At 38.9% G+C, this 21,270-nt stretch overlaps 1 protein-coding gene across 6 annotated transcripts in view; it reads left to right on the plus strand.

Moving 5' to 3' along the window:
• The window catches only part of RELCH (RAB11 binding and LisH domain, coiled-coil and HEAT repeat containing), an 85,784-nt gene extending 70,615 nt beyond the window's left edge, over nucleotides 1-15,169 (plus strand). For all 6 annotated transcript variants that reach the window (XM_069808944.1, XM_069808946.1, XM_069808947.1 and 3 more), the window contains 4 exons: nucleotides 774-890; nucleotides 1,912-2,000; nucleotides 6,837-6,907; nucleotides 13,343-15,169. In XM_069808944.1, coding sequence (XP_069665045.1) covers nucleotides 774-890; nucleotides 1,912-2,000; nucleotides 6,837-6,907; nucleotides 13,343-13,463 — 398 coding nt within the window. In that variant the 3' untranslated portion in view covers nucleotides 13,464-15,169. The remainder of the gene's footprint in view (nucleotides 1-773; nucleotides 891-1,911; nucleotides 2,001-6,836; nucleotides 6,908-13,342) is intronic.
• The last annotated feature ends 6,101 nt before the right edge of the window (nucleotides 15,170-21,270 follow it).

Here is a 21,270-nt window from a genome sequence, read left to right on the forward strand (position 1 = left end):
CCTAACATTGGCGTGTATGTAGAAAACCAGCACCTGGTGATGAATGATTTCAGAACCAGAGGGGACTGTTCACTTCACTGCAGAGCAAATTTGAAGTTGTCTTTTTTAATTACTTAACATGTCAAATGCCTTCCTCTACCCCCATCCCCCATTGCTTCACCCCCTGCTGGCATATAAATTTCAAGTATTCCACACATCTTAAATGTAAGTGCATCCGAGATTAACAAAATGGCTTTTTTTTCATGGTCCGGAAATGTAAAGCACATAGAAGAGCAAAGTCGATTGTTAGACTGTCTTAAAGATACTTGTAAACAACACAAGGAGCTATCATGAATCCCAACTGCAGGCATCTAGTTTAGCAGGCGAAACTCATTAGAGAGGCTTCCTCTATAGGCAATGAAGATTTCTCATGGCATGCATATCTCTGTCACTAGCTTATCAGCTGTATTAATAAAATAGAAGCATATTTTAGACAGCTTTAGCAGCAGGAAAGTAATACTGTTGCAAAATATTTTCTGTAAACTGTTACTATTTCAAAAGCACTCTGAGGTACCCTTTTATTTTAGATGGCGTTACCACAGTTTTATTTCAAGTTTGAGTTGATCAGTTAAATCTGCAAGGGCAGTCCCATCAAAAGCCATTATTTGCAGTTCTTATTCCATACTGATGTGTGATGCTTCAGATGCCTGTGATTGCCACTTAGCAACTCTTTAATGCTAAGCAAGTCTACGGAAAGCAATTTCAAATACTTATTCCAATATTTACTTTTACAGTTGTTATTCCACACTTGCACAAGTTAGCCTTGGTCAACAACCAGCAGTCTGTGGATTCAAAGAGACTGGATATCGCTACCCACCTGTTCGAAGCCTACAGTGCTCTTTCCTGTTGTTGTATCCTTTTTCTAGGGGAAGTTTAGCTGTTAATTCTCTGGTGGGGGGAGAAGATTGATACTTGAGAAATAACTCAGTTGGTCTTTGAATGTGTGATGTAAAACATGATCTGCTCAGTATAAAGAAGAGGTTTTCACAGAAGGTGAATGTGGTGGGTTGACCTTGGCTGGATGCCAGGTGCCCACCAAGCAGCTCTATCATTCCCCTCCTTGGCAGGATTGGGGAGGGATAAGATGGAAAAAACCTCATGAGTCAAGATAAAGGAAGTTTAATAAAGCAAAAGCTGTACACAAAAGCAAAGGAAAACAAAAGATTTATTCTCTACTTCCCATCAGCAGGCGATGTCCAACCACTTCCCGCTAAATAGGGCTTCAGTATGCGTAGAGGTTGCTCTGGAAGACAAATGTTGTAATAACGAATGCTCACCTTTCTCCTCCTTTCTCTTAGCTTTTATTGCTCAGCAGGCATCACATGGTATGGAATACCCCTTTGGCCAGTTTGGTTCAGCTGTCCTGGCTACGTCCCGTCCCAAGATCTTGCCCAGCCCCAGTCTGCCGGTGAGGGGGAATGTTGGAGAGACAGCCTTGATGCTGTGTGCTCACTAAAAACTGGTGTGTTATCAACACCTTTCTAGCTACCACTACAAAGCACAGTGCTATGAGGGCAGCTATGGGGAAAATTAACTCCATCTCAGCTAGACCTAATACAGTGGAACTGATGGATACTTTCAAAAAAAAAAAAAAAAAAAAAAAAGCTAAAAAAAAAATAAAGCCCTTGATCTTAACCAGTAAATTAGGAAAACATGTGAAAAGAAATGTATGGATGTATGAAATATATGGAATTAAATATGTTTAAGATCTTTTTATTAGTCATGAAGTGCCAAATGCTGCTCTGTTTTCTTGGGTTTTGCTACTGTAGCTTGTCTCTATGTTCAGTTGAATAACATTATCAGAAGACAGAAAAAAAAGTAGTATAATTTCAGAAGACAATCCTTATAATACCTTAACAACCTGATTTTTAGTTATTTCAGAAGATTTAATGGTTAATCATTTTCTACCAGGACTTAAGTGTTTACGAACTGACATGGAACATCTCTCACCAGAGCATGAGGTGAGCAGCTATGTTTTCTAACTGAGTATGAGATGCAGGTGGCAGCAAAAGTTGAAATGTACTGGTATTTAAAAACAAAAGTTAAGGAGAGCTTAAGTGGTAGCTTAAGCATAGCATTTAGGGGGTTTTTGATAAGGAATAGGTCACATGACTTAAAACGCAGTAAAATCTTTTAAAATTTATTTCTAAGCCAAGGACCTCTGCAGAGAAATATTCAGCTCTCAGAAATGCATGTAGAAACCTAGATCTTTGTAGACTGAAGAAAAAGGAAATGTTTTTACCATCTGTTTTCTCATCAAAACAAGGATACACTAAAATCAATGGCCACAATATCACAGAATCGTAGAATGGTTTGGGTTGGGAGGGACCTTAAAGATCATCTCGTTCCAACCCCCCTGCCATGGGCAGGGCCACCTTCCACTAGACCAGGTTGCTCAAAGCCCTGTCCAACCTGGCCTTGAATGCAGATGAAAATTGGTGCAGTTCAGGAGAGAAATGATAGACAAGGATGAGGAAAGGATAGTCCTGAAATACATGGGATGTATTTCATATCTGGAGTACTTTGTCCAGTTCTGGGCTCCCCAGTACAGAAGCATGGACCTACGGCAGAGAGTCCAGTGAAGGGCCACGAAGATGATGAAGGGACTGGAGCAGCGCTCCTAGGAGGAGAGGCTGAGAGAGCTGGGGCTGTTCAGCCTGGAGAAGAGAAGACTCAAGGGGGATCTCACGAATGTGTATAAATGCCTAAAGGGAGGGTACAAAGAGGACGGAGCCAGGCTCTTCTCAGTGGTGCCCAGGGACTGGCCCAGAGGCAACGGGCACAAACTGAAACGCAGGGAGATCCCTCTGAACATCAGGAAACACTTTTTCATTGTGAGGGTGATGAAGCACTGGCACAGTTTGCCTACAGAGTTTGTGGAGTCTCCGTCCATGGAGATACTCAAAAGCCATCTGGATATGGTCCACAACAACTGTCTCCAGATGGCCCAGCTTGAGCAGGGGGTTGGACCAGATGACCTCCAGAGGTCTCTGCCAACCTCAACCATTCTGTGATTCTGTGAAGTGTAAAACGCAGATTATAATAAGCAGACAGGACAAGACAGGAGCTAAAAAGATGTCTGATAGAAGGAGCTTACAGAAACTAGCAAAAGAGAAGAGTTAGCAGGAGAAGCTGACTTGAGAAACTTGAAAATCTTGGCCATCTGTCTATGCACTTTTTTGTAAATACTTGAAGAGGATGAACACTAACAGAGATTGAAACACATAGATATTAAGTCAGTAGCTGAGAACGAGAGATGTAGTATAGTTGCATTTTGGGAAAATCTTGACAGTGTGAACTTTTCAAGTGACGGAGGAAAAGATTTAATCAAAATGTACAAAGGAACATCCTTCTGGGTTTTGAAGGTTAATATTGCACTGTCATGGATTACTTTGTACTTGAGAAAAGCAATTACTTTTTCTTCTGTTTGCAAAAGTGACTTGAGATGACTGTGTTCAGTAGGAGTTCTGCATTCTTGTACTTGGTAACAAAGTCCTTTCTTCCAGTTATATCTTCAGTCTGATAGCCTATAGTCTCATTCTTTTATTTTCTGTATATTATCTTTTTTTATAATATACAGTATGTGGAACTGGAGGTAAATTCATTTGAGGAACTTTCAGACCTAAAAGGAAATAATCTGACTTCAGAAGGCTGAGTCAGAAGGGACAGTAGTGACCTGAGCATCAGTCAAAGGCAACAGAATTGTACTTCCTTACCACAGGCAGCACTGGAGGAGATCTGGCAATGATACTCTGTATTCAGAGAGAGCTGGGAGATGTGTTGTGTTTTGGGAAGTCTAAGAATATATCTGAAAGCTGCAGTAAGCAAAAGTTGCATTTAGTTTAATTTTCTTTGTTCTGTCATATTCACTAATGGGATAACAGATAAAAATACTAATACTTCATTTTTGTATAGTAGTTAGTGCAACTTCTAAGGTTTAAGGGCATAGTCAAAGATGCCCTGAATTAGAACAAAAGAGCTTATTTGATTGAGTTTGAGTCTTGTGACTGGAGAAGGAACTGAGGGCTTAAATAGGATTAAAAATAAATAAGAGAAGACAGCTCTCAATCCTGCTTTGCCACATTCTGTATCACTGTGATTAATTGGCTTCAGGCATGATGCCAATTGCTTTATTTTTTTTGCCAGAGAGAAACATAAATTTAAAAATATTTACTTGTGCTCCAGTGGGTTAGAAAACTCACTACAGCTTTTACTGTAGAATTGGAAATTTGGGGCTTAATCAGCATCTTGCTACAACAGGATGTTTGTAGGCACCGTGATAGAGATCTCTGAGGCTTGGTTAGTTCTAGTGGCTGTCTTTCAAGCCTTCTGTCTTAAAATTATGTTTTCTGAAGTAAATGTGATTCACTGATTCGAATAGTTATACATTTGCGTAAACAGAATTAACCCTTTTCTCATTTTGATCACTGTGGTGTTATTCACAATTCAAATGGCATATCAGTTACAAAAACACATATTCACAGAGCCTTAGCTCCTGTAGCTCTAACATCAGTACACAGTTTATATTCATCTTGGAAATGTAACATTTGTGGAATTGGCATGTGATCCTGTCAGGCAGCATTTACCACTTATCCCTCATATTCGCTTTCCTTTCATTCGCATGAACAGAAGTGCAAGTTGGGCATGTAAGCCAGACCCTCTCATAAAGAGTGCAGGCATTTCACATACTTTGCCAACATCTTTAATTCCATGTCAAGTCCCTTCTTCCCCCTTCACCACTTGCCTTTTATTTCTTTTCAGAGTAATTGGATTTTGAGTTGCATGATAGTGAGGTATAATCAGTACTTGATAAAAATATTTAGTCCATCTACAGTATTGTTTATAATACTTAAGCACAGGTTCTGTCTCTTATGTGTCTCTAAATACAGAGTTACGTGTCTAAAATGTCTCTCTTAAAGGAGATCTAAGTGATTTCATAGTCAGTCTGATGACCAAACAAAGAGAACCCAAGGGAATAGGTGGGAGCAGTATGTGCAATACCATAATGTAAAATTGCCATATGAGACTATATTTATACCTTTCCTCTCTTTTCACCCTGAAGTTCAAGACAAATTAATTTGGGGAAGAGGGAACAATTGCTCCACTTATCCAAGAATTATGTAGCCTTCCTGGAAGGAGCTGTGCAGTGGATGGGGGCTCCATCCTGGTATTCAAATGATTCTAGGTCCTTGCCAATTATTTTCCTCCTTGATCAAGACTTCATATTGTTGATATTTGGAACACCTAGATTCAGACAGATGTACAAAACAGTAGAAGTGCTCCAATGCACAGGTAGAAATGCTAAGTAACAAAAATTATGGCCGTTGTGCTTAGAAATTTCAGTTTTCTTTTGATACAGAAAGAAAAGCTTGCTTTTTCACTGGAATTTGGAATGCATTTCTGTTGTACCTCTGTACTCTTGAGTTTAAGTACTTGCGTAATTTTTTATGCAAGTGAAGGACAGCAAATTTAGCAGTAAGAGTTGTAGTCCTCTTAGACTCATACGCAGGTTTGAATGCTGCTTTCTGAGACATTCAAGGGTATATAACATCTGCTACCCAAACTGTTTCAAATGTTGAAGTAATACTTTTGGAGAAACAGAGTGAACAGTGGCACAGATCTGCAGACCGGGCCACATCTTATCAGGGTAATAAATGGTTTCAAAGAATATATTGTGCTGCAGCTGTTTAACAGGGATTTGACAGAAACCATCTTTTTTATGTATATAAATACATTTTAAAATAGTTACATTTGGTAGTAACCATTAGTGACTGATCTGTATTTTAGGGATTGAAATTAGATATTTTTTCCTTTATTGTATATATTCAGGTTTTGGTACTTAGTTGCTTGCAGCTTTTAGATTTTAAGTTGATTGTCTCAAAGAAAATGCTTAGCTTTCCCCTGAGCTGTGAGCAGAGAAAGTTTCCATTTATGCGGTGGGTACATATATATAGATGTTTATATTTTCACACTCTGCATTGCAACTGTTTTGCCTAAGTGTTTCAAATGCTTTTGTCTTAACGTTTTAAAACAGTACTGTCATGGAGCAGGGCAGGGAGTTATATACCTGTCCAATGAATTGTATGATTTCTTTCAAAGCCTGCTGTTGGGAATTGTTCCTTTATTTTTGGTATGCTGGAGAAATGTAAGGGGGGGGGGGGTGGTTTTAGTGTTAAATATTCTGTGGAAACCTTTAACGTTGCAATTGCTTAAGTAAAGAAAAAACCCCTTGATTCATAGAAGCCCTGGCCGACACCAGTGAAATGATACCGAGTTTGCTTTAGCACTTCCTTTCCATTAAGATGCTGTCTCAGGATGCCATCACACTTTTTTCTTTTCTTTCCTTGCTTTTTCTTTCATGCATAATGTTGGTAAAGATACAAATTTTTAAAAGTACTTGAAAACTCTCTAAAGGAAAATAGAGGGAAGATGAATGTATGGTAAAGTTAATTGCTAATAAATAAAAGTATTGTTTGAAAGAAGGAAGATAAGGAGGTGTGTCATAGAAGTGAGTTTGCTTTAGCTCTATTTTGAAATGCCAAGGGAAGCAGGAGGGTGTCTTGAATTCCTGTAACTATTTAAAAAACATTTTCTTCCTTAAAAGTATTGTGAATGGTTTTGTTGTTGCTAGCCACAAGGCATTGTGAGATAGCTGGAATTTAAGTGCACTTGAAAAACAGCAGAGAAACTTTTTAAACAGTTCTGCTAATGTCAGAATTAGTTGTGGAGTAGATTTCATACGAAGTGTTAATGTAAAAGAAAAAATGTCATGTGTGTCTCTTCCGTCTGTGTCTTAGGTTATTTTAAGCTCCATGATAAAAGAGTGTGAACAGAAAGTGGAAAACAAGACTGTCCAAGAACCGCAGGGGTAAGACTTCCACTTCTCTTTTTTTTTCTCTGCCTCCAGAGTAATGTTCTGCAGAGTGTATTCCATAATGGTGTCCAAAGCTTGTGACCAGAAATCCTGCCCTGACATATTCTGTATTTGAAAGCAGATTTTAGGAACTTCATCTTTAATTCAGTTTGTGGTTGTTTCTGTCTCCAGTGTCAAACACGGGACAACACGTTTTTATCGTATGTTTGTTCTTGTTCTTGTTTTCCCGTGTTACTTTGTTCTTATCTTTTTATCCATTTAAAGAAGTAATTGAATTCTGTCCTGAACCTGAGAAAGCAGGGAGTGCTTGGCTTAAGTGCTTAGAGCAATGCATGCGGCACGCACCTTGCAACCCTCTTTCACAGGGGTGGCCTGCAGGCTGAAGGAGTTGTTCTGGTCGGGGTAATGTCCTGCTCCAGGCTGCTGTCCTTGCTTGCATGTGACTAGTGTACATGAGAACGGTTTCTCTGGTGTATAAACTGACCTGCCCATGTGAAAACACTGTTTAGTAAATATGTTGGCTTTGGGAAAATGCCACCTATGTTGCACTGCAGTAAAACACTCATTCTGCAAATGCACAGTAAACCCAGCTCTCCAGTGAGGCGTCAGACATGTGGTGTGTATGTATCAATTTGCCTCCTGGTAGAAGTGGTATCATATGTATGTGGCTCTTTCCTGATGACAAAAGAAGCGAACAGACCCACAAATTTGGAAAGCTAAGCATCATTATCATGAGGTGTATGTGTTCTTTTGCCTGCTTGTTGCCTTGAACAGCATACCAGCAGGTAACTTCTTATGGATTACTATATAACATAATAAATCCTTCGCAGTGTTGCCAGGAAGAGTTTGAGAAGAAACAGTAGGTATCTGAAAAAAGAGAATCTGTCCTTAGCCCTGATACCATGGGAATGGCCGTGGGAATCAAGAGAGTTACTGAAACTTGTTTATGTCATGCTTCCATACCTGTAAGAAATTTATAGAATTTACTTCTTGAAAGAGCTCAGGCAAAATCCTGGAAGCAACCGATAGTTTGAGAATGACTGAAATAGGAAAGGTGTACAAGAATTGAACAGAAGAGACATGGTGTAGAAAAAGAATCAGTCTCTCATGCACCAAATAAAATCTCTCAGACTTCACTAGTGGTAATTAGCCTGTTTACTGATGTAGTTGATAGTGAATGGAGTGTAGAAAGAACTGAATCCATCTGAGACATGAGCATCAGGTCAACTCTTGAAGGTGTACTAGAAAAGAACTGTAGACTTCTGAAGGGAAACTATTTTAAGACTGAAAATATCCAGGTTCTGCAACAAATCACAATCCATAGTGTATCTATTCTAATAAGGTAGTTGGTTCTGTCTGTGGCAGTACGATGAAATAGGGATTGTACTGACTAAGTGCATTCCAGTTCAGTGGCTATTTTCATGATGAAACAGATATTTCTTTGACATATTAGTTATTCACAGAATAAGAACAGGTTTGTTTGACTTAATCATTCCACAGGCATATTCTTTGCTTGCAACATAAATAGCCAGTCAGTCAAGAACCAAAAAACGCATTCATTAATGCTGCTGTTTTTTCCCAGGGCTTCACTTTGTTACTTCCTCAAACTTTGTACTTTTGTCCTTATCCTTTCTGCCTTCTCTTAAATGGAGCTTTCTGGCATGCATACCTGTGTGTCCCATCCCCGTCCCCTGGTAGTCATACACTGAATGCCCATCCCCTTCCTGTATCCTTCAGATTCTTCAGCAGCTGTGCATTTGCTTTTTATTTTTAAAGAATGGTGAACGCTTAGCTTGCCTTCAGCTATATTAAAGGTTGGCACTTAAGCCAGCTATTTCCTCAGAAAACAACCTACCGGTAATGATTCTTGGCAAGATAGAAACTTGCTAATTGCCCCATTAGACATATCCTACTTTTTGCAAGTAAGCATTAGTTTTATCAAGGTCTTCCCTGTACTATGTACCTTGCATAGTAGATACCCAATAGGTAATTGTGATAAGAAAGAATTAACAGCCAGACTCTGCAGATCTGATGCTAAGCAATTGCTGCAGACTCTCACCAACCAACCTGTGTAAGGACATCTCTCCGCATAAGCAGTGACTTAATATTTTGACTAAAAAGTTCATTCATTTGAATCAGTTGCGTACATGGGCATCTGTTACTTTGCAAATATTTCCCCTGCCTGGGTTTTATGGACTCTCTTTTTTATCTACAGACTAACCAATATTCTTTTTTCTTTTTAATTCTTTGTGCAATAAAAAAAGCCACCACCTCAGACTTTGGCTGTGTAAAGAAAAAAATAAAAGCAGTGTATGTATCTAAATAGATAAGACTTTTATGCCTGATAAATGTTTTTCTGGAAGTAAATTAATTTATTGCTTCTTGAGCAACTTCTTGACAGCCTTTTAGGAGAGATCATTAGAAAAGATGAAATTGATTCCTTCTCAGGCAAACATACTGTGAAAGAAATTTTTTTCTCTCCCAGAATGCAGCAAGTGTACGCACTTTCAAACTGGTCTCTTTAAAGAACACCATTAACCTTAACCTGAAGGGTTTTTATTATCTTACCTCTATTAACTGAACTGTGAAACCTAAGGTTATGAAACAAAATTCCTTGGCTGAGCTCCTCCTAATTCTCAAGTGGTTCTCTTCAGTTGGACAGGATTTTTAATTTTTTTTTTTTTAAATGTGTGCTTTTACCTCTCTCAAATGTTTTAACCTGTTTAGTTCATCAAAGCCGGTCTCTGCATGGCTAGAGTTTGAGTGATCAACTTCTATTTCATGTAGGGTTGAGACTTACCTTGCTTTAGCTTGTATCAGTGCAGACATGTTAACCTAAATCTAAGGGGTCTGAATTAAAATCCCTGTTACAGAAATATTTTGAAATCACAGTTAGTCCTATTAAGCCATTGCAGAAACAGATAAATGCAAACATGATGCAACATCCAGTGTATTTTCTTTTAGAATGCAGCTGCTGAAAACTTAGATTTGAAAAGGATAAGTCTTCACAATGCGTCACTTCATTCTTTAATTAGCCTTCCCCTTTCTTATTCAAAATCAGGCTATTGTTGCAATCTTCTACCGTACAAAACTAACACGAAATATTTTACCACTGAAGAAATGACCTTTTCATATACGTGAATATCTCCTTTTTCTTGCTAAGCTGTTGTGAATTTCAGTTCCTAATTTCAGTGTTAAATATATATTTGACAAAGGATTTAAATGCAGCTAGGAGATAAATTACTGATTTTTGTTAACAACATCAGAATGCATGCACAAAAATAAAACTGGATGCAAAAGCAACTGTAAGATGCTGTTGGTTATCTTATCTTTGCCCCTCACTGTTAGAAAAGGTTGGTCAAATAATAAGGGGTCACAGAAATAGTTTTTAAAAAAAGATTAAACTTTGTCTTTCTAAATATTGGATAGCCACTTTTGGTAAACATTTTCTTCAGCAATTAACAAGGTATTTCAATCATGGGTAACAACTTACATTACAAACTGATTTTTATAAAATGTCCAGCATGAAGGTTTGTTTTGGCCTAAAGCTTTCCCATAAAACAGGTAGCATGTAATTCATCTAGACGCTGGTCAAAAATTTGATGTTTACACATTATTTTTGTTTGTGGGCTGTTTTTTGGTTTGGTTTTTAAATAACGAGTACATGCAAGGACTTTTCTACGGGACTGCTTGTTTCAAACAAGATATATTATTGCCTTGTTGGGTTCTCTGATTACTTTTTAAAGACATGAGACTCATATTATTTGATTTCGTATTGCTTTTATTATTATGTTTAAATGTTCAATTCGTATAGTAATAGAAGTACTTTTGAGGCATATTTAAACTCTTAAGTATGTTGAGTGCTGTGGATTATCCTTCTGTTTACAGTAACATAATATTAGAAAACATGAACTTCTAGACACTCCAGTTCTTAATTTTTAATTTTTAACATCAGATGGCTGATATCCCCCAAAGCTGTTTTGAAAGTCCATTGAACATTTCCTGGTTTTCCTCAAGCTTATTCAGGATCATTAGAATGGCAGCACAGTTTGCTTAAAACAACTACAGGTTTGTCACGAGTTGCTAGGCTTTCTTTTCTGAAGTGAGCAATTTTTTTTTTCTTAATGTTGCTAATGCTTGGAACATACTATATTTCCCAAATCATTTTCCCTTGTGACACACAACTCTAGAATACATCATAGGCTGGAATAGCTTCTTGTGATTACCCAGCTGATAGCAAGTATAAACTGTTATTTACATAATTTATATGCCTTTGCTTTATCATGAAATCAAGGGAAATTGCACAAGAAATCCATCTTGGAGTAGTAGTTTTACCTGCTAAGTTTTATTAGCTGGAAATATGGGATTCCTAGTTGACTGTGGATGTTTAATCAAGCCAAAGATGTCTGGCTGTGTGATTGTGCCTGAAAGAAATATTTCACATAAAAAGTTTATAAATAATTCCAAAACACTATATATGTTCATCACTGGCTGCTAAATAGAATAAAAAGATTATTTTTAAAATAAAATGTCAATTTTTATCAGATGTTGCCTAAAAAGAGCTACAACCTGAGAAAAATTTTCAAAATTTTAAACTTCACTAAAAATTCAGATATCATACTTTTAATAAAATGATGCTTAAACACTAAATATTAGGTAATGAGGAACTTTACAGAGCTTTCAGAAAATACCAACTAATAATATTTACCTTGAGATGATTGATTTGGATAACCTCTTCCATTAATAGATGTACTGAAAAAAATACCTAGGAGTATGCTTTGTGGTACTCTTAGGTATGCTATGTGAGGCATACCTAAGGCCCCTTCAAGAGTCTAGGTCCATTAGGCACTGTGGAAATGCAGAAGACAGGGAGTCACTTCAGCTTAAAAAGTAGAAGGGATGGGGGATACATTTGAGGAGATACAGTTATGATACAATTAAGTTACCTGTAAATCCACAGTACAACTTTAGTGAGAAGCTTCCTTTTTTTTTTTTTCCCCAAGTAGTCTGTTTAAAAAGAACCAGAATTTGTTACCGTTAAGCACCTTTTTTTGTGGTATGAAATGGGAAAAAATACTGAATGCATCCCTGCTACCTTTGAAGAAATCATTCAAATTCTATTGAAGCAATTTGAAGTTAACTTCAACTTGACCTGCCTTGATGCAAAAGTATCTAACAGAACTGTTTATGACCTACCTTGCAGACTGAAAAGTCAATTCTTGGAAGCTGGCCTGTGCCAGTAAGACAGATCTTGTGATCTTAGGTCTAATTTTTAAACACAAGAGTCCACGCTGAGCTCACAAGGGAGAATTTCACTGGTAACATTTTGTAAAATTGGCCCTGTCTGCTGTTGAAAAATGTTTGCCATTTTAACTACAAATACAGGAAGTATGGAGTATTTATTAATATTCCTGCTATCATTTGCCTTCTTGCACTCTTGTCTTGGGACAGATTACTGCTACTATGCTGAACAGTTACATATATCTGAAGTTGAACTCACTGATATGTTGTAAATTAAAAAAAAAAAAAAACAGTTGATTTTGCAACATTGGGATAATTTCTTAACACGTTCAAAGTTGTAGCATCTCATAGGTCCAGCATTGATTGGGTTGCTCCTTCTAATCCAGTTTGTGGGAAATTTGTGAACTCTCCATTGTCTTCTCTAGTACGTATGAAGTAGGAACACTCAAGCAAAGGTAGTAGGAGTCACATTCACAACAACCAGAAGGAGAAAGCTCTTTACCCAGCGAGGGGTAGACCTTGTAAACCCCACCCTGGGGCAGAGTCCTACTAGAAGTTTACAAAGAGATTGAAAGCAAGCTGAACAAGTGATGTGAAGATTCATTGTGAGTGACTAGATTGACAGTCCACACCAATTTTATACTCTGCTCAGGTGGAAATAGTTTGAAAATAAGAGAGCTGGAAATTAAGGAGAGAGGTCACTGTTTTGTACTTGCTTTTACTCTTTCCTACATGTCTGCTAATGGTCACTGTCAGAGGCAGGATACTTGGGCTAGATGGATACTTGGGCTAGGTAGATCCTTGGTCTGAAACAGTACTATTCTTCTATTAAATAAGATTGACATTTCCAGTGAGAACGTAAAACCAATCTTTCACAGAGGTATTTGTCACTAGACCAACTGCCAAACAGCTAACAACTGCTAATGTGGTGACTTCTAAAGGTAGTAAAAAGTAGCGTGCACAAAAATAGTTTACAACTTTTCACTAGGACTGCGAGGGCGTGATAATTCATTTAACAGTGTGTATTTGGGCTTGATTGTGATGGTTTTTCAATTCTTCTTGACAGACTGGTCTTTTGTGATCTTGAAACCTCTAAAATTCAAAGGCAATTCAGTTGCTTATTAAATAACAGCATGGTGTTCTTTTTTTCTTTTTAGTCTTATGTCACTAAATTTTTTACTTTCCTAGCTCAATGTCGATTGCAGCGAGCCTCGTGAGTGAAGATACAAAGACCAAGTTTTTGAACAAAATGGGCCAGCTGACTACATCAGGTGCAATGCTGGCTAATGTGTTTCAGAGAAAGAAGTAAGATGGGAAAAGGAACTCCCAGCTAACACTAAGATGGACCTCACAGAGACTGGTTCCTGTACTTGAAGTACTTGCCTTTTAATTTCTTCTGTCTTCTGTTCTTGTAGTATAATTTTATTCTAACCTCCAAAGATATTTGCACTGCTTTTGAATATCGCTGTGTATCTGTTAATTTTGGGTTAACTGTGGTTGATATAAAACTGAAATCATAGTCTGTACCAAGTCCCTGTTCTGTGTTCTTGTCTTTCCAGCATAATTTTTTTTATATAGTGAAAGGTTTGTTTTGGGTTTTTTTTTTTTATTTTCTGACAAGATATCAGCAAATATCTGTATTATACATGGAGCTATTATGATGGTACTTAATAATGTAAATTTGAAGTCATTGTCATGAAGTAATAAAAGTGGAGATTACTTATGTATTTAAATTATGAAAGAGTAATGCAGATTTTTTTATTATGTTTCTAAAAAGAAGAGGAAGAGCCACCAGCATTTGTCTGTGCTTCTAGGGTTGTTTTTGTAAGTATTGTGCATCTTGAATCCGGAGGAGTTGCAGTATCTAATGTATGAGACTGCTTGCACTGCATCAGTCTGCAGGGAATGCTCATGTTTCAGATGCTTTATGCTGACATTGTAAATGCTGTACAAAGTCCTTCAGATAAAATTCTCACATCTGTTGTGGTTTTTTGAGGGATGGGGGTTTTTTTTTGCTGGAGTTTCTGTTTTATTTTAAAGCACTTTAACAACCAGTCTACGCATCCAGAGGCACATCCACTAAGTAAAGGAAAAACACAATAAAGTAATAAATGTTAACAAATGTATAAGCTACTACACAGGAGTACCAGTACAGTTCTGCAGGCAGAGGAAACTTATGAAGGAGGAAGAGTGCTTTCATCTTGCAGTCAGTGGGCAGTTGTGTATACTGTGAAAGCTAAAATTCAGATATTTTGTTGTTTAGATTGAATCTCAGTTCAAATTTAATTTCAGAGTATTTGAAATTATGTTAAGATGGTTGACATGCAGTGTCTTGAAAATGTTAAGTAGACTGCATACATACTTTATAAAAATGACATTACAGGGAGTGTCTTCAACTACCAAATATTTTTGTCAGCGAGGAAGCATTAACAACTAAATCCTCTTATTCTTATGCAGCACTTTTTTTCCCCCTTCTTTATATCAATGTAAGCTTCTGAAAGTAAACTCAATTTCATGCATGAACTGGTATGAGGTAGCAAAATATAAAAGCTCAGGCATTCTCTGACACAGTACCATTCAGTTGAAGTACTAACATCTTTGAGGACAGGGGAAGTGAAAGGAGTGAGGGAAGAAAGTATTCACTTTTCCATTTTGAAATGGAATACGGATGGAGTAGCACTTCAGGTATTGCCCTTAAATGGAATTAATGGAGATATAATTTGAGATTTCTGACTGCTTCGTGTCTGTGCCTGTTGGCTCTGCATATACAGTCGCCTGCCATGTTTGTGTTGTGACAGGGCCTGCTGCACACTTGCACACTGTCAGTCCCTTTACATTGCACTGATTAAACATTGTTCTTCAGATTACAGACAGCTCCATGCCTTCTTCTTGCTTGTTACCATGAAAGTATACTTTTAGCAGACTGACTGTGAAATGGAGACATTCCTGAGGAATGGGAAGTGGTGACATTCCTCTCTATTGTTCTGTTGTCAATAAAAAGTTTTGTATACCTGCCTTGTCTTGTTACTTCTAGTCTTCTCCGAAAAAGATCATTGCATCACAACAACTGTTACAGGAGCGAGATCTAATGCGCAGAAATTCTTTAGCCTTAACTTTTTTGTACATAGCAGATGGTAGACCGAACTTGTAAATGAACCATCTTAGTGTGCCTGTTTCACTTTGGATTCCAATCATGTGGCTTTATTGACATTTTCATGCAGGGTCTCCGCCTCTCCTGTGCCATGCTTTTTTTTTTTTTTTAAATTTTTTTTTCTGTGTCTGTTCCAGTAGTTGCAGTGCCAGAGATAGCTCTGTAGTCATGAGACCAAAATGACTTCTTTATGGTTAAGCTCCTACTTTCCAAAGCAGGGCAGCTGCCTGCAGGCTGCCTGTGAGAATGGCTCCTAGCCCAGACCGAACTTCAACCAGCGTTTGGAAGCCTGCTAACTGGCACAAGTCAAAAAACTGACAGCGATTTAACTGTGGATGATTGTGGGATGAGACTCTTGTTTGTTAGTATAAATGTAGCATCTTGACCAGCTAGGTCCAGTCTTTCCAGCCCCTTGCAAAGTTTAGCTTTTCCTAGTCAGCATTTTACTTCATACCAGTTGATCCATGGAGGAGTTTGAGTGAGAATCCCAGGAATACCAGCTCCCCTGTCCTGGTTACTACTGAGGTGAAAAAAAAAATAAAAATCTGTGTAGGCAACAAGCCTTATGCAGGTTGTCTTCAGGAGTTTTGTCTCCTAAATTTCAGGTCCCTGTTGGTATACGTTGGTTGCAGGAGGTTTTTTTAAGTGTTTGTTAGTTTACCAAATGTTGACAGGTTCTCAAGAAGATGGCAAGAAGTTGTTCTGTGTGGTGTTTGTTTTTTCTTTTTCCTTCTCTAGCATTCAGGAGTGGGAAAGAAAAGTGAGGAATCTTTAAAGAAAAAAATTACCAGAACATTTTAAATTAACTTTTTTCCCTCTTGTTATACAAAACAAGTTAAGTAAACCTTTTGGGAGAAAATACTTGATTAAAAGAAGACAGTTTTATATCCAGCATGGAAAGCAATTAATCCCCAAAGGGTTATCCTTAATTGCTTATGATTTTCCAAAACAAGGATTCTGTTAAAAAAAAAAAAAAAAGTTGGCTTTATTAGCTTTACCTGTATTTCTACAACTTGTTGACTTTAAATAAGGGATATGTTGAAGATCTCATGCTGCCCCTAGTGTAAGTTCAGAATCTTAGTATCTTTCTTTAAAGGACTGACTCATGCTCTTAAGCAAAGATGATCAGTGGGCTGAAGGTACATGGCTGCCTGAATTAAGTGTTCATGATCTAAACATGTTTTCTGTAGATTAAACATAAGGCTGACTGATATTATGCGTATGTTTTGTTCTGAAAGAGATTGTTTTCTAAAACTGTAAATGAGAAAAATTACTCTTTTCCTATCTTCTAATCAAGGTGAATAAAGGGAGCTCTTTAAGAAAAGCTGCAGATTCTTCTTCTGTCTCTTCCACTCCCCTTTCACACCAAGAAGAGAAAAAATGCTGCTGTTGCTGTACATAAAAGTATTCTTTTGTATGTACATACTCTTGTTAGAATTAAAAGCATTTTTTGAATGGATTAGTGGCTAGAGAAAATGAGGAAGCTGATGTTTGCAAATTAAACTGTTAAAATTGAAAGATAAAAATTATCCATGAAGATCTGTTGTGAAGAGCAAGGAGGAGCTTTTGTAATATATTGTAGGAATTCATTGCTACATATGGATGATAAGATGATTCAAAATGGTGTGGAAAAAGCAGAAGTGTGGAATATTTCTGTTTTCTGTGTTGTGACAGCGTTAATGGCAGTTTTCTGTTCCAGGACTAAGTGGCTCTACATTTTAGTGCAGTTTTTAAAGGTGGGTATCATGCATTCAAAATGTTTTGAGTCATTTCCCATGTGAAACTTACTGATGCTGATGTTTAAGTAAACCATGAAGTACTAGTAAATCTTTGTGGGGTAGAAAATCATTAATATGCTCATGTAACAAGCTGATTGGCATGGAATTGATCTGAGAGAGAATCACAGAATTTCTTGCATGAGATGTAAATGCTGATGAATTACAGGACTGCAGTATGGTGCCAGGCAGCAAGACTTCAAGGAAACTGGTTTGCTGGTTTACTGAGTGCATTTGGCTAACATTTCTAGCAAACACATCCGGATATGTAGCTAATGTGTTTTAAATTATAAAATTGGTCAACAAAGGCGTGGAGGAGTGGTGTTGTTGAGTAAGTAGGCTAATTAAGTCCTGGATTTTACTGCTGTATGCTAATATATCATGTGTTAACTAATCTCGATGACTAACCATGAATGAATAATCATTTTCCGGAGAAACTGTTTCTAAAGTGTTCTGCCTTCAGTTTTAATGCCAGTCAGGTTTCATGCTTACAGATAAGCTGTAAGAAGAGATGAATCTGCTTTTGTATAGTTTGTAACAAACAGGCAAGTCAGTGGTAAACAGCCTGCGTCTTCGGAGGCATCTGTCTTAACGTGCCGAGTTTGAACTTCTATCGTACTTCCAATGTAGTGAAAGACTTCCTTAGACTGAAGATTTCTAGTTCCTAGAAACTTCATGAGGAGTTCTACCGTAGAAGTCAGTGACTTGAAAAGGTGACTCACAAATTGGCGTTAAGGGCCAATGCCATGACGGTGGTCTGGCTGTTCCTTTCCCAGTACTGGTATTGCATGTGCTCCTCACCGTGTCCCAAAATTATTTTGATTGCGGTCTTGTGCTGCTGCTCTTTGCCCTGCACTTTAATGGAGATTTTTCCCTTTCCCCAAAATCTGAGAAACTTCTTCAGCTTCAGTTGCAGCTGAGGTGGAGGCAATGTGAAGGAGGAGTCCTAAAGTAACAGCAGCTGTAGCGTGTGCCTCGTAGGATTGTGTGTGTGATTCTGCCGGACTTGTTACACCTTCCCTTTAAATATGCTGCAAGGGGATTGGGAAGTGGGAAGAGGGAAGAAGCAGCTGTAGCATTTAATAGGCAATAAGGTGTCATTTAGATTTGATCCTTTGCTGAGGGATGAATAATGCACTCTATTGATCCAAGTATGAGTCATCTCGATATTCAGGTGAGTTTTCAAGGAAGTTCAAGATTAAGTGTGCTCTTAGATAAAATGACAGGGTGACTCTGTGGAACTGGTAATGGGGTGTTGCACGGTGTTTCAAAGGACTTACGGTCTCAGTCCTCTTGCTGAGGAGTTGGTGGGTGTTTGCCAGCCTTAAAGACTCATCTCCACGCAGGACAGAGCAAGCTCCCCAGTTCGTGCCAGTATTGCTCTTGTCCTGAGGATGAATATATGACTTAAGTCTTGGAGGTCATCAGGTTGGCGTCTCTTACAAGCATGAACAAACACTCAAAGTTAAAAATTCACCATGACATTGTATTTCTTTACAGAAGTATGTAGGCATTATTATTGCCGCAGTGGCTGGTGATAACCTATCAGTTCAATGTGTGCTTGCACGTACTTCAAGTATTTGACGCATTTGTGGTGCCTGGTTGTGAGCTTTTTCTTGCGAATGCGGCAAACTTCAGGTTTTTGACGGGCATCCAGCACTGGTACATTTTTGTGGGATTGTAAAAGGTGTGTTGCATAAACCACACCAATGTGACTAAGAAGCTTCGTTATAGTTGCTCCGTCATAAAAAATACTTGTGTGCTTGAAAATCTCAAGAAGGTCGAGCAATAGCCTATTACAGAAACTTGCATTTCACAGGAAGAAAACAGTTTCAAGTTGATGGCATGGGTTTGTGTATGATTTTTATGGGTTTTTAGGCAAATAATAAAATAATTCTTTTAATGGATTAATTTTAATAGCTAGAGATCTCAGCTGAAATTAGAGCCCCCTGTGCTGAAAGTGTGCAGGTATTTTTCTACCTTTTTTCTCTTTAGCTCAGTGGAGAAAGCTCCACATACTGGATGATGTAGTAGGACTTTCTCCCGTCGCGGGTGATGGCCCGCTGGAGGCAGCCTTTCTCCCTGGCCCCGTGACAGACTCTGTGCACGGTTTGCTGATGCTCCATCAGCTGCACTGTGACCCACCTGCCCCCCAAGCATCCCCCTGATTGACAGGGCTCTTTCTTGGAGCTTATGCTAACTTCGCACATGCGATGGGTTTCTCGCTCACCTGCTGAGACGGGTGCTCATATTTACAAAGCCTGTATTTAGTTTGGAGTCTGAAACCCCAACCAACCTTTACAACATTTAATGGAAGAAAAACGTTGATCTTGATCCAACCCTTCGTCTCATCCCCTATCCCTCCATAGGATGTGAGAGGCAAGGGAATGGAAGCACCTTCACAGCCTTTCTGTGTGGTGTGAAAAGGCATCCAGGGGTGCAACCACGTGCCTTTTGGTTTTGCTTCTCTACCCAGGTTTCCTTCACTTTGTTTCGAAGACCCAGGTTCAACACGCAGCCTCCTAGTCCTCCCTCCTGGGGAAATGGGGCATCCCGAGGGGCTGGGGCCCTTGTGCAGTAAGGGGCAGGGGAGTTCGGCGGCACAGATAAAGTGAAGGAGTAGCAGGGGATGGGGACGTGAGCCTACAGGTGCTGTTCAGATGCCCAGGCACCTGGTGGATCCACCAAACCATTCCTTACCTTTGCTTTTCAGGTTGAAAGTTTTAGAAAGAAGGGAGTCAAATTCAGGGATTTGCCTGGGAGTTAAGTCACCGTTTATCCAAGCTCCTGGAAAAGAGGCATTCTTACACAGATGCTGAAGTGGTTTCATTTTCAGACAGTTACAAAACTTGCAGTATTGCATTGAATGCTGAAGTTCTTTTAAACTGTTATTTAGTATGTACTTTCCACTTTTCTCTCTTTAGGAAGGAGGTGAGAAGAGATCTGTACTGACCACAGACCTGCTAAACGGTCAGCTGTGCTCATGGTTTGTTTTCCATGGCAGGCTTCACCAGGGAAGGGATCCTGATATTATCCACGGGAGTATTTTGATTCTGTCGCACCTCTAGGGCTGCACATGCTTTTCCATATCTCTTCTCTAGAATGAGCATCCCGAAGGCCAGTCCAGTTTAGGCTTGCATGCCACAGTGGTGAGCAGAAACTGGAGGCACCTGAACGCTACTGTAAGTTTGAAACGTTCCAATTTCAAGCATTTTCGTTTTATTCAAAATAGGTGTTTTGCAAAGGTGACAGAGAACCTAGTGTTCTGTAATAGAAAAGAATAAATCTTTCCTATAAAAGAAAAAGCTGACGAGCCAGTTCGGGTGTAAACGTTTCATTTTTGCTTGTGCTACATAGAATGATATACACGATAAAGTTAAGAGCATTGACAGCACTTTCTCCTATACGTTCCCTAGTTCATATTTTCAAGCATTCACATTTCAGTTTCTAATGATCTACTGCAATACATAATTAAGACTATAAAGCACCCAGTAGTGGCTTCTGCGGGTTTTGGCTCAGAAACATAAAATTTAACTCAGAGGAAAATGTCTGAGTTTTCAAAAAGAGGCTGTTTGCACATAGTGGTAGAAAACGAGAGAAATTTCAGCCTGAACAAGAAATACTTCAGGCAGGATCAGGGGTGAGAAGGCAAAAGGAATTGAGCTAATGTGCAATACTGAACTGTCTGGAGCTCCTCTGTGAGCTGAACAGGGCTTGGCTTTACTCAGCGCCTTCAGAGCCTTTACTCAACACCTTCCAAGTGAGCCGATAACATGTCGAAGTGCTCATGACAGTGTGAGTTTGCTCCTGTAAATCTGTGGTTAGAATGAGCAGCTGGTAAATAAACACAGCCTATAGCCTTGGTATTGTGCTAAATGTGAAAAGGGGAAGAGACTTAACAGACTGTTCTGTTTAAAAAGAAACATTTCCTTGTACCTTAAATATGAACATTTTAAAACACCCTGGCAAGCGCAGGGCTGCGACTTTTTGGCGATGGGTGGCCGTGGCTCTGGCAGAAGGACCTCCGCCCGGCGCTGCTCCGCCGTCTCGCCAGGCTCCCTCCAGGACCGATGGGGAATAGCACCGCTGCCAGCGGCCGGGCACAGACGTCACCCACGCCTCCAGCCTTAACTTGCAAAGCCGCTGGTGAAGTTGGCTTTGCCTGTGTTGCCTAGCGGGCAAGCTGGGTG

Source organism: Haliaeetus albicilla, chromosome 21 (assembly GCF_947461875.1).
Source record: "Haliaeetus albicilla chromosome 21, bHalAlb1.1, whole genome shotgun sequence".
Taxonomy (NCBI): domain Eukaryota; kingdom Metazoa; phylum Chordata; class Aves; order Accipitriformes; family Accipitridae; genus Haliaeetus; species Haliaeetus albicilla.